Below are 13,942 nucleotides of genomic sequence, written 5' to 3'. Positions count from 1 at the left end.
ACTGCAAGGAGTTGAGGATTTTCATATCAGCCATGATCTTATTGAATGGAGGAGCTGACACGATGGACTGAAGGGCCTACATTCAGCTCCTAGATCTTTTGGTGTCATTGCATCACGCGTAAACTTACACAATGCAGATCAAATAAAGTACATTTAGTCTGGAACTTGAATGACAGCATCAGTGGCACGATAGGCCAGCCCTAATGCTAAATGTGATCTCCCAGCCAGCAGGACCTGGGGTCTGGCTGCAAACTTTCCCAGGGCATCGTATTTAATGGAAAGATGGCCCCAAATTACAAACCGAAATTGCAAAGGAAAGGGATGTTAAATAGAGATCTCGGAATTAATTAACACATGAAAGTAATCTGAATTTTTCATTGGACTTTGGGATTTGTTGTTGTTATATATTAACTGAAGAATCCCCAAGGAAATTGGGTGAGTGAGTAGGAATACTATTTGCCATAGTACTAACATAGTACAGGCAAGTCCTAGATCTGGTTCTGTTCAGTGCTAAATAATCTGACACAAGTACAGCACTTCAATTGCCCTCAGTTCTCCTGGGCTATAGTTGAAATGACCTTAAAAACTAGAACTCAGCCTAAATGTTGCTAATTATTTTCTCTGCATTTTATATACAGCTCATTAATCACCATATGATCCTGCTAAAACCAGGTGAGCCCTCATAAAGTCACAGAGTCATAGAGATGTACAGCATGGACACAGACCCTTCGGTCCAACTCATCATTGCTGACCAGATATCCCAACCTTATTGAGTCCCATTTGAGAGCACTTGGCCCATATCCATCTAAACCCATCCTATTCATATAACCATTCAGATGCCTTTTAAATAATGCAATTGTACCAGCCTCTACCACTTCCTCTGGTAGCTCTTTCCATACACACACCACCCTCTGCATAAAAAAGTTGCCCCTTAGTTCCCTTTTATATTTTTCCCCTCTCACCCTAAACCGATGCCCTCTAGTTCGGGACTCCAAAGTCCAGGGAAAAGACTTTGTCTATTTATCCTATCCATATCCCTCATGATTTTATAAAGCTCTACGAGGTCAAACCTCATCAGCCCTGTTGATTTTTTTTCTTATTAAAAAGTGGTGTCATCACTGAGAATTAGGAATTCAGTTTTCAAAAGCACCTTACACTGGCCAAATTAAAGTATTTTTTTCATGCTACAAGGATAATAAACACAGATACAAACAATTGAAGAAACTCAAAATTCACTGACGATAAGAACCCACTGTCCTTAAAGATTTTGTAAAGCATCACTGTCTATAACAATCATGTTATCCCTTATGAAGTCATCAAGGATAAGCCCTTAGAGACTGACAGCAACAAATCAACATGGCTTAAACTAAACATCTTGTCTATAATGTCATGTTTGATCAAGTACAGATCTCCAGTGGCTAAGATTTTCATATCTCAATGTGCAAGCCCCAACTTCAATCCTTGCCTCTTTAGTGAACAATAATCTTCATCATTGTCATACCTCTACACTTTGTGTGCCCTCTGCCCAAACGTAGTCTATTCAGCGATCTCTGGTTTCCAGTCCCTGGAGTTTTCAGCATTCCTGATTTCCACGGAGATTCAGAGCCACTCCTGCCACAAGTTGTGACTGGATTGGTGGAGTTCTATGTACAGACAGAAAGACAACTTGTGATGGGCAGTAAAGTTCAATAATGCTATGTGTTAACTAGAAACGTTCACCTCTTCCGTCTGTGTCAAACACAATAAAATTCTGTATATTTGTTGTTCATCCTCAAGTAATCTAAGGATTTATATTTGCCTTTTGTTTGCTGTGACAATTCAATCTCATTCAGTAATTGATAAGTTCCAAGACTTTCTTTTAATGTTGAAACTTGTGCAACTATAAGTAAGATTAATTTTTTTTAGGATAACGGTGAAGCTTATCGCGCTGAGGACAGCATATAAACGTGTTTAAGAAAACAGAACAGAGTTTGGAAAGAGGTTTGTTAATGATATGTGAATGAGGCAGTGAAATGTTCCAACTGTTTGTGATTTGACTTGGATGCTTTGGGGTAATTACGTTGTTTGTGTTTGACAGGCGATGGTACTATGAGCGATGGGGACTTTACAGAACAAGAAGATTCACCACTTACCACTGGGCTTTAAATCTACTTGAAGTTAATCAAACATCATCATCCTAATAGACTGGCTTCAGGTCAGTACATTGAAAGGCAAGCTGAACTGAATGGTTATAGGATTGGCAGCTTGATGACATCTTGTCAATCCTGTTTACATGATGGTGAAAAATGTGCACAAAACAAACACAATATTCTGCATAGTAACACTGTGTGAATGTGACAGATATTTTGGCTGCTGTAGTTCCAAATTTGGTTTGTTTCAATAGGAACAAGGCTACCCCCAAATTATTTTCTCCTTTTGTCAGGTCTCATTGATATTTTCCTAACTATCCAAGCAGGATTGTCTGCTAAAATGAGCCTCATTAGCTAAGTTCACCATCCCTGGCTAACAATACAATCAAGACGTTATTGGGGATTATTCCATTAAGAAAAGTACACATAAACAATGTGACAGCACAAGGAAAATAATTCAAATAGAGTGATTATGAGGTATATAGCACTGTTGTGTTAACTTAAGGTAAAATGGAGGTGATTATGTAGCCTGTTTTTGTGGTCTTCTTGACTGAAGGTTTGGTGAAATATTAAAAAGAGGTCCATATTGTGTTACTGGGGTGACACAATATTAAGTGTTCATCGTTGAAGATAATGAAAAAGTCACAATAAGTAGACTCTGAATCTCCCAAAGTCCCAGAAAGGTGCTAACAGCCAAGTTGTAAATTGCCCACACATTTAATTTTAGGATGAATGGATGCAATGGCCTAGTGGTATTATCGCTGGACTGTTAATCAAGAGATGAGCGGGTGGTGCTGGAAAAGCACAGCAGGTCAGGCAGCATCCGAGGAGCAGGAGAATCGATGTTTCAGGCAAGAGCCCTTCATCAGGAATGAGGCTTGTGAGCCGAGGGGGTGGAGAGATAAATGAGAGGGGGGTGGGGCTGGGGAAAGGTAGCTGAGAATGCAATTGGTAGTTGGAGGAGGGGGTAATGGTGATGGGTCAGAGAGGAAGATGGAGCGGACAGGTGGGAAGGTATTAATCCAGAGACCCAGGTAACGTTCTGGGGACTCAAGTTCAAATCCCGCCACAGCAGATGGTGCAATTTGAATTCAATAAATATCTGGAATTAAACAGTCTGATGACCATGAATCCATTGTCGATTGTTAGAAAAAACCATCTAGTTCGCTAATGTCCTCTAAGGATGGAAGCTGCCATCCTTACCTCGTCTGGCCTAAATGTGACTCCAGACTATAGCAATATGGTTGACTCTTAACTGCTCTCTGGGCAATTAGGGATGGGCAATAAATGCTGGTCTAGCCAACAATGTCCTCATCCTGTGAAAGAATAAATTTTTAAAAGACGAAAGCTCATTGCGGTCCAGAATAACTAATCAGCATTTCTGCATGGATGCAAGGCTAACGTGTTCCATGTTGCCTTGGGGAAAATGCAGAGGTAGCCATTTTTGAGATCAGGTTACAGGCTCCCTCTACAAATCAAAATATATCACAAACAGCCGGAGAAGAATCGCTTTGTCAAATCCCACAGCTGGATGAAGGACTTTAAGTCAAAGAGCTACATTCAGCAGCCATTATTTCAGGATTCCGGAGGATTTGCTGTGGCTTTGCCAGAGGAGAGGAATTGATTGCTTGTAAAACTCTCCAAAAACTAAGGGACATGCCTGGAGATGGTCAGTTGAAGTTACTACTCTTTGGAAATGGAAATATAAGTCCATTAGAAGCTGCTCTGAATTGCTTGCTCTTAAAAATAAACTGTAAATCTGTGATGAGTGCAGTTTGTATATTAAAGGGGAATGTTCCTTTCTGAAATTTAAGTGCAAAATGCCTATAAAGATCATGTTCTGTCAGCTTTCGGTTTGCTGTTACAGTAAATGCCTTAAAATATGAAATCTTGACTTACCTGGGAGTTTGTATTTATTTTTTATTGGTTATAATTCTCTCTGGGTCTTAACAATGTCAAAAGCATGCTTTACAAATGTGCCACTTGTGGTGTGGACACAGATGCTGCAGGAAAACATATTGGGAAAAGGGGATTATGTAATTTCCCAATACATCCATTCCAAACCCAACGAGGAGATATCAGTTAACTCAGTTGGCTGGATAGTTGGCCTGCGACGCAGAGTGATATTAACAGCATGGGTTCAATTCCTGCACTGGCTAAGGCTACCATGAAGGATTCTTCTTCTCAACCTCTCCCCTCATTTAGGGCGTGGTGACCCTCAAGTTAAACCACTGCCTGTTGTCTTTCTTTCTAATGATAGAGAAGCCCTATTGTCTGGTAGGTCTACGATGACTTTCCCCATTGAGTGATTAAGATCTGGAATCCGTTGCTCGAATGGAGGTTGGACATCACGGTTTTTGATGAGAATTGCAAAGCATCAGAAAGGGAAAAAAACCATCAGGGCTGTGGATTGAGACCAGCTACAGGGCGACCCCTGTTTCTGCAGAATCGTTTCTCGTGGTTTCAGTTACATGCGGTTTTCCAAACACATTATAGGGAACCTTCCGGAACCAGGGACCAGGGGGCTGCCGAGAAGGTAAATTTCCCATTGAAATGAATGGATTCGCTTCCATCCGTGATTTCTGGTTTCTGTGTTAAGTATTGGAACATATCCTCCGCGTTTACTGTTTTTGATTTTACAGAGAGCTGGCATAGACTTGATGGGCTGAACAGCTACCATTTGTGCTGTAAGTTATGATTCCAACATGGGCTCTCAGCAGGTGATTGCTGTGAATCAATTCGTAAAATCAGTCCTTCCATCTGCAATTCTGATGAGGCAGAATACCAACAGGATTTATTGTCCAAGCAGAAACACCCTTTGGAAACTAATATTCAACCATAACTACTCAACCATTACAGGCCATTGGTGTGTGGTTGGTCAGCCAGACCCCAATGTGTGTCTGTGTGCTTTCTTACAGCTTTGTCCAAAAACTGTTCACAACTGAATTTCACATGCTAAATGGTGTTATATAGTTTACACAAGAAAATTATTTTGAAATATTTTCCATGAAATGTAATTTGAAATACTGTTACCACATTAACAACGGGACAGTGTAACATTACTTCAAAGTTTTCAAAATATGCCAAAAGTACTGCTTGCGAATGTGACCTATGTCAAAAGAGGGAAATTAAGAATCATTCTGGATTCTAGCTACATACCTGAGGAGAGAGGAAACCCATGTCCATTTCCGTCCGATAATGCCTGCACTGACTTGTGGATGCTACAAAATCTTGTACTGAGGACAATAATGAAACACAGACAGGTTTTAACAAGTTCTTCCATGTGTTTTTCAGTGAACTGCGTAGACTGTAACTGCAGGTTACATACAGTAATGGTGAATAATTTGAAACAGGGGCTGGGTCCTTTTATACTATCGGTTCAAAAGGAGAGTGATCAATTCTCAGCCAGAGAGCTGATACACATTACACAGTAACACCTTAAACTTTTGGATTGACATCAGGCTGTGTGTTCAAAGCATAGCCAGCATCTCTATCATAACAAACACAAATTCAATGATCTGGGTTGAATCACTTTGCGAATACCATTAAAAAAAATAAGACTTGAGTGAACTGAATTCAAGTCTCGCAGTCTCATTAAAAACACGAATTCCACTGGGTACTAGTTAGCGAACACCATGCGAGAAATATTCTAACTATTCGTGTTTATATCTGAAATGACTGTCATTGATATTATTTTCAATATGAGCAGCAGCTAGAAAATGGCATTACGGATAAAGGCGTTGTAATTATTTATGTGGAGTATGTTAATTTCTTGGGTGAGTGATAGCAAAATTATCAAAATGAAACGAAGAACATTATGGAGCACCTTTCATGACCCTTTGCAGCAATTAAAGTCCTTTTGGAATTTCAGAGTCTTATCTTTTGCTTGCTATCTAAAACATCAAAGACAAGATTTTGTCTGCTGGTGATTTGTAAGAATATCAAAATTGCATTCAGGATACTGCTACAAGCAATGAATTTAGGAAATCTTTACACTATGCTTGTGGTGTCTCTGTTACAACAGTAGCTAAAGGAATCTCCCTCCCCCAAACTAATGATGTATCATTACTCTCATACCCCTCATAAAATCTGTGATAGTCCCCTTCCTGTCATATGACTCAAAACATGTAAGGTCACAGGGGGTCCTAGCGAGGTTAGAATTTAAGAGCGGGGCTTTTAAAACATGGTTATTAAACACAAAGAACCTTATCTGACATTTGCTCTGTAAGGTCTTCATCCCTGGAGGCTGATCAGAAATGTCAATAGTCCCAGAACTCCTCACAATGTCCATCTGTGACACACAATATGTTTCATGCCCTCTCACAGACCAGGATGAGGTTTACAGGCTTGGGAAGAACTTTTCCATCATCACCAAGTATTGACCCCCCCCCCCCAGAGATACCCAAAAAAAAAACAGCTGCTCCATTGACCCTTTTTATTCTGTTTTGCCCAGGGAAAAGTGCAATTTTGGGGGATCAGGACATATTTGGACGCTAGAGTTAAGCACACCATGGACAGGATTCAAAATGAAGCATTTCGTAACACTATTCTAGCAAAATCCACAAATCTAGCATCCATAAGTTACTTTTTACAGTATCAGTGTGACATTTCCACTTCTCATATCAAGCACCTCTGAAGAACCAATAGTCCATAGATTTTCAAAGCTGAACCAGACTTCTTCCTGTCTGTCTGACAGTCAGAAAAATTCTATATTCTCTTTCTTTGCAGCTCTTTTTGCTATCTGTTGTCTTACCAATACATTATTTATGGTGCTGCATGCTCATAACAAAATACATTTTGCAAATTCAGACGTATTCCCTTTGAGTAACTCTTGAGTTTTTTTTCCAATACTTGCAGGAAACCACACAAATAGATCTAGAGTCAGTTAAAACTGGATGAGGAACAGTCTTGTATAGTTCACTTAAAAACTGACCCAACTAATTTCACTTCAGAAATCCTCAGTGCTGTCTGGGAAAAGAAAGGCCTATTGTGCTACAAGTCTCATTGGCATTGACATTTCAGGTTCAGTCACTCAGCACAGGTTTTGGCCCCTCATCTAGGTTTTACAATAAAAAAATGTTCTCCCATTGAAAAGTGGGTAACAATTCTTCTCTGATCGGGCTTCGGTCCAACCAGAATGAAAGAGCAAACATCTTCAATTCAATGCCAATTCATAGAAACAAAGGGGCTGTTACATTTGCTGTCATCGAGCTTTGATTCAAATCTGATCCATTTATTACTGATGTATAATAATGGCTCGTCCCTTGGATTTCTGAGACTGACTAATTTGAATCCTCCACTTTTGCTTTGTTATTCAAAATATATAAATACAGGTATCCCTCATTATCTAGAAGTAAAGCATTCCCAGGAAGCTGAAAATGGCGTTAAGAGAAGATACATGATTCATATAGGAAAAATTCCATAGTTTTTCGTAAAAACGAAAATCTTCTTCGGATTTGCGAAAACAGGTACAAATGCAGTCCTTCCATAAAAACGAAGTGGCATAAAGTGAATGTTCAAAAAGTGGGGGATACCTGTACAACATCCCAGTGCAGCTTAACCTAGAGTTCATTTTGGATGGAATGCTGGGAGTTTGCGGAGACGAGGGAATCTCAAATCTTTAATGTCCAAATATTTAAACTTTTTGTTTTTAACATTTAATTGAATGGTGCAGTTTAAAGTCAGGAATTAAGGGCCTAAGCAGAGATATACAAATTTGCAAATATTAATGAGTGAGTCTAAACACTGGCCCTTCATTTCTTTAATAATTTGGGGATGGGTGACTACCAGGCTGTACAAGAGAACAAGGGAGGTAGTGCAGGAGTCCCCTGAGATAATTTTGCTCATTTATTGGTTTACTGGGGGCAATGGTTATCTTTCTAGCTACTAGAGTGTATTAGATGATTATTGTAATAGAAGCACTGCACAGAGCTGGGGGAATATGTAGGAGAATGGCACCAAGTCATATGCTTATTCCGAGAGCTGGTGGAAACATGTTGGGCTGAATAGCCTGAACCATGACAATTCTGTCATTCTGCTGATCCAACTGTTGGTACAACCAATAAATTGCTGATTAAATTTGGGTGTGTTAAAAAGGTTTGATTAGATTAGATTCCCTACAATGTGGAAACAGGCCCTTCGGCCCAATAAGTCCACACCGACTTTCTGAAGAGTAACCCACCTCCCTCTGACTAATGCACCTAATGGGTAATTTAACATGGCCAATCTACCTGACCTGCATATCTTTGGACTGTGGGAGGAAACTGGAGCACCCAGAGGAAACCCACGTAGACACAGGGAGAATGTGCAAACTCCACACAGCCAGTCACCCAAGGCTGGAATCGAACCCAGGTCCATGGCGCTGTGAGGTTGCAGTGTTACCTGTACAGTGTCCCAGTGCAGCTTAACCTAGAGTTCATTTTGGACAGAGTGCTGGTTGTTGTTAATTATAAAAAAAAAACTATTCAATCTGGCACTAAACTGGGTATGTAGCAATAGCTGGAAACAGAAGCCATTGTTAATGTATAATCCTATTCAAGATCTTACCAGGTTCCCTGTGTTTGTCAATATTTCTGGTGATCTTCTGTTTACTGGACATCAGCTGTCCATCAGAGCTCCCTGATGTCGATGTATGGCCATGTTTTTCTCCACTGCGGTTCCCACTTGTCTTTTTCACACCTCCAAACATCTCCTTCTTAACTTGTGTTTTTGCCTCTTCTGAGCTGGTTTTGCTCACCATTGTCACTGGACTCTCTAAAGACTGGGTGCCTGTTATATTTCTGCTGGCTACGGTTCTGACAGTGTCTATTTCACTGCCCCTTTCATTGCTGGCTGCTTCAAGGGATGTTGCCTCATTGAGTTCATTCCTTATCCATGTTGGGACAAACCGACTGGTCTCCAACTCAGACATCTCTGAGCTTGTGTACTCATCGCCAGCTTCATTGCTGGAATGAGAATATTGAAGAATGCGCCCATGCTTTAGTCCTGGGTCCTCACGGTTTCCACGTTTACGAAGGCTGCGGGATCTCCTTACATGCTTGTAGCATGGTGGATCAGTACTCTCCACTAGGACATAGATGCTCTCCTTATTACAGACAATACTTCGAAGAAAAGCATGCACATCAGGGTGGTCCTCCAGAACTTCTTTCAAGGTGATTAGAGGAACTGGGATTAGTTGTTGGCTGCTTTCTTGATCTTGAAGGTTACTCTCACTCCCAAAGGAGTTGGCTTTCATGCTGCTGGATTCCTGTATATCCTTACCATCTGACTTGCAGCTCCCACTGCTGGTTTCTGTTTGATCTAGAGCAGTAATTACATTCCTCATTAGCACTAAATTCACAGTACTTTAAGTAAGAACCTAATCATTATCTTGATAGCGATGAAAGTCATTTGGAACCAGTTGCTGCGACTACAATTCTATAATTTTATTCCACGATCAATTTAAAGATAGATCACCCAACATTGTAGCGACTATCAATGGGTTTAGTGATGTGTGTATACGTGTGTGTGTGTGAGCAAATGTGTACTTAATGAGAAATAAAAACAGATATTGCTGGAAAAGCTCAGTAGGTCTAACAGCATCTGTGAAGAGCAATCAGATTTAATGTTTCAGGGCCAGTGACCTTTCCTTATTCTGATTTCTGTTTTTGTTTCTGATTTACAGCATCTTTTGGTTTTTATTTTGTACTTAATGTCAGTGTATTTCACAAGGCTGACTGTTTGAATAAGGAGATAAGATGAGAAGATGAGAAGGGAAACATTGAAGTGAATGTAGCCAAATATAAATTAATAAAATGTTGTAGTCTTAATCAGTGAAACTTAGCTGAGTGTTAGTTGAAAATGTTGCATTAAGCTTTGGGGTCAGTTAGTTCAGTAAAGTTGGATGGCTGGCTTGCAATGCAGAGTGATACCAATTGGCTGAATTCAATTCCCTCACCAGCTGAGAATAATCATGAAGATCCTTGCTTGAAGGTGTGGTATCTCAGGTTAAACTCAGCACCAATCGTTTGTGTCTGACGAGGGAAGAGCTCTATTTTCCTCTGGGAGTGTAGCGACTTTACTTTCCTTATTTTTATCAGTAAGTCATGCAACAGTCATGCAATGCTTGGCTCACACTTATAATGGATCACTGCATGTTGCATTCAGCAGATTTTCAATAAGCCAAAATCTGTATTCTAGGATATCAAGAATAGAGTGATCATTGTAAAATTCTCTGCTTGAACACAATATTTGCAGCCCCAAAACTTCCAGCAACTGTTCTTGTCATGTTACTATGGTGAACATGCCTAATTTTATATGGTTCAGGGTATAAACCACTTAATGCATCGTATGGAATCATGACTGTGTCAGTGTGAATTCATTTTACATGACAAGGAACAATCACACTGAATACAGAACAACAAAAGCAATGTAACAACCTGGTACAGGTACAGTTTAAAATTGATCACTTCAGTAAGTTTACACAGAATCAAAACTTCCATATATTTTTACTTGCAGCTACTTGTCTGTTTAACATTGCTACTTTTCTGAAGAAAACATGAATATGATAATAAATATACAGAAAAACTAAAGCCAGTGTGTGCTCACAATCAACAGTAGCTTAAATCAACAATTCTTTACCACATTGTGTGGAGGTGCTGGTGTTGGACTGGGGTGGGCAAAGTCAGAAGTCACATGACACCAGACTATAATCCAACAGGTTTATTTGAGATCACAAGTTTTTGGAGCACTGGTCCTTCGTCCAAAAGCTTGTGATCTCAAATAAACTTGTTGGACTATAAAGTGGTGTCGTGTAATATCTGATTTTAATCACATTGTGTTCAACAAATTACCTCCTGAAGACTTTCTCTTACCTTTAACTGATGTCATACTGCTATATGTCAGGTTTTCCCCCAAAGAATCTTGTTTGGAGTAATTACCATTTTTCTGCAATCAAACATTGACATCACTTCATCAATATGATCACTTTTAAGCAACAGGCTCTAGATAGAGTTTGAGTCAACACATTGAATTTTCAAAAAACATTTGCTCTTGGGACATTAGCATCATAAGCAAAGCTAACATCTGTTGCCCATCCCCAATTACTCTTAAACTGAGTGGCTTGTTAGGCCATGTTACAGGGCAGTTAACAGTTAACCACATCACTGAGTGTCTGGAATCACATGTAACATAGAAGAGGAAGGACAACAGAATTCCTTCTTGAAGGACACTAATGAATTGGATATTTTAAAAATGAAAATCCAGTAGTTTTATGGTTACTATTAAAAAGATTTGCAGTTCATTATTAATTGAATTTAAATGCTCCCTGCTGCTTTGGTGAGATTTGAACCCATGTCGGTGCAGCATGAGTGCTGGCTACGAATTACTTGCCCAGTAACATCATTATGGTCCTCACTGTCTGAATTTGAGTGAAATTTCCATTTACGAGCTGTGACATGCAGTCAAAGAATCACATATGACACATGCCCGGGTATAGTGTCAGCTAGATACATTCAGAAAGTCATACAGACAAGATAACCTGTGCTGTGAAGGTTAGTAATGGTGATCCTGGTGTATCTAGTTCATCCTCTCTGATATGGTTTCTTCCCATTGCCGCACTGATTTCAGCAAGCTGCTTTTCATTTTCAGGACGTTTCTTACGGTTGTCATGGCTCACTGTCCCAGCAATGGATTCCTCAATTTCTACAGGGGATGGCGATGTTGGGTAGATAGCATCTTCAGATATTTTTGTGGCTGTCTGAGATGGCGTGGTCAACACGGATGGGTTTGGAGATTGCATTGACTTGTACTTGGTGCCCCAGAAGAGAATCTTATTATCATCAGTCCCGACAACACTGAACGTCTCTCCACAGCTGATTGTCTGAAAGGAAGAAACTGAGAAACTGAAGGTGCTAGTAAATCACTCCGCAGCGGATAGTCAGAGTACAGCACACACGCCACAGATCACCCTGACACAATTCTTATACTGTGGACAGAAATTGCTTTAATCCATACATCTAGTGTACAGGAAACAGAGTAAAGGGAGACGTCATAAAGTAGTAAAATTGAGAAGAATATGAGGAACAGTCAAGGAGACAGCCCTGAGTCAGCCAATGGGAGAGAGTTAATCACGTATGTGATCAGCCACATCATGAGTGCGGAGATAGGGTGGAATTTTCCTCTGCATTGAGCTGCAGAGATAGGTGGTGAGAAAGGGAAATAATGGGCTGAGTTTACCCGGTGGGGAACTCACCACTTCTTGCCACCTCAACAATTAAGCGCTGGGCGAGAAGGTCTATGAGCAACTTTCTTGACTTGCCAACCATTAAAGCGCCTGCGTAGTCAATTAAACCTACAAACCTCAACTTGCCATCTCCCAATCATTTGCCACACTGGCTACAGGGAAACCTTGGGTGACCTGCCTGCTGTTTACGGGGCCTCTGATTTCCCCAATCTGGGGACAAACAAAGGTGAGAGTGAAGGCAAAGGGCTAATCTCTGAAAGACAACCCTTTGCCCTTGTCTCTGACCCCCCCTGATGAACCTTCTTTGCCTTGTGCACCCCCATCCCCTGAGAAAAAGAATAGGAAGACTTAATTCTCACTGTTGGAGATTACTGGTGGATGTTAAGACCCAGTTGCTGCTGGCTTCTGATTGACTGGCAGCCTCTGGTGCCAGTGTCCAAGCCTTTGATAGGTTAAGATACTCGCTCCCACTTACCTGTCAGCTCTTCATGAGCTGATTAGCAAGTGATATGGTGGTTTACTTCGCTGATAGGGAGATGGAATGTTAATCACTATTAAACAAACTCACCCCCACAGGAAAATCATGCCCAAAGTAATTTTCAGCTGATTACAATTAGAGTGGATTTACTTTTAAATGGATTTAGAAAATGCTACTCAGTTCAACATACTTAATTCTGATAATGCATAATGCTGCTATTTATGGTTTATCAGAATGGTTTTAAGATATCGACTAAAGATTTTGTCCCTTATTCTAATTTTAGTGAAAAGTCAATTTTATTACCAAAGGTTGCAATTATACAGTGTATACTGATAGTCTGAAATATTACGTACAGTGATATTTCTATGTTGGAGTTGTTTTACAAGCATTGGCATTTTGTACGGTTTAGTGTTGCCAGTACACAGCTGACCTTCTGTATTCCTCCCAAAGGTATAAATATTTCCCGGCTCCACAAGTACAATGCTGTGAGAGGGGCCCAGGACAGCATCTCTCACCCGGTGGTTCCTCAATGCTTTCACGACTGTGGGAAGTTTCCTTCCTTCAACATCAGTCTGCAACATTAAAAGGAGCAGCCTTTAGAATTGCTTGATACCACAGTTTGTAGCCTTGGTACTGTATGGCCTTGAATTCTAGATTAGATTAGATTCCCGACAGCATGGAAACAGGCACTTTGGCCCAGCAAGTCCATTCTGATCCTCCGAAGAGTAACCCACCCAGACTCATTCTCCATATTCACCCCTGACTATGGGCAATTTAGCATGGCGAGTTTACCTGACCAGCTTATCTTTGGATTGTGGGAGGAAACCGGAGCTCCCAGAGGAAACCCACGCAGACACGGGTAGAAAGTGCAAACTCCACATAGTCAGTTACTCAAGGCAGGAATTGAACCTGGGTCCCTGACATTGTGAGGCAGCATTGCTAACCACTGAGCCAGGTCTGACTCTCCCCCATGGTGCAGGCTGCATTTCCAAATAGTCAGAATGAACTTTTATAACCCATTTTTTCATTGGGTGTGACCTCCCCTATCTGTTTCTGATGTCCACTACCAACAACAGTAGTCAGTTAAAATCACCCATGGAGCTTATCCAACAT

General features: G+C 40.5%; 1 protein-coding gene across 2 annotated transcripts in view; it reads right to left on the bottom strand.

The window, feature by feature from the left end:
* LOC122540959 (uncharacterized) overlaps window positions 1-13,942 on the bottom strand; it is a 93,977-nt gene that overhangs the window by 21,246 nt on the left and 58,789 nt on the right. For both annotated transcript variants that reach the window (XM_043677312.2, XM_043677313.2), the window contains exons 14-19: window positions 13,183-13,401; window positions 11,647-11,988; window positions 10,982-11,054; window positions 8,676-9,428; window positions 5,289-5,365; window positions 1,502-1,643 (exon numbers count right to left, since the gene is read on the bottom strand). In XM_043677312.2, the coding sequence (XP_043533247.2) occupies window positions 1,502-1,643; window positions 5,289-5,365; window positions 8,676-9,428; window positions 10,982-11,054; window positions 11,647-11,988; window positions 13,183-13,401 (1,606 nt within the window). The remainder of the gene's footprint in view (window positions 1-1,501; window positions 1,644-5,288; window positions 5,366-8,675; window positions 9,429-10,981; window positions 11,055-11,646; window positions 11,989-13,182; window positions 13,402-13,942) is intronic.

This window comes from Chiloscyllium plagiosum, unplaced genomic scaffold (genome assembly GCF_037043375.1).
Source record: "Chiloscyllium plagiosum isolate Xiang-an unplaced genomic scaffold, Cpla_swu_hap1 HiC_scaffold_39, whole genome shotgun sequence".
In the NCBI taxonomy this organism is placed as follows: Eukaryota; Metazoa; Chordata; class Chondrichthyes; order Orectolobiformes; family Hemiscylliidae; genus Chiloscyllium; species Chiloscyllium plagiosum.
The sequence above is the reverse complement of the archived record's forward strand: the minus strand, read 5'-3'. Positions and strand labels throughout refer to the sequence as shown.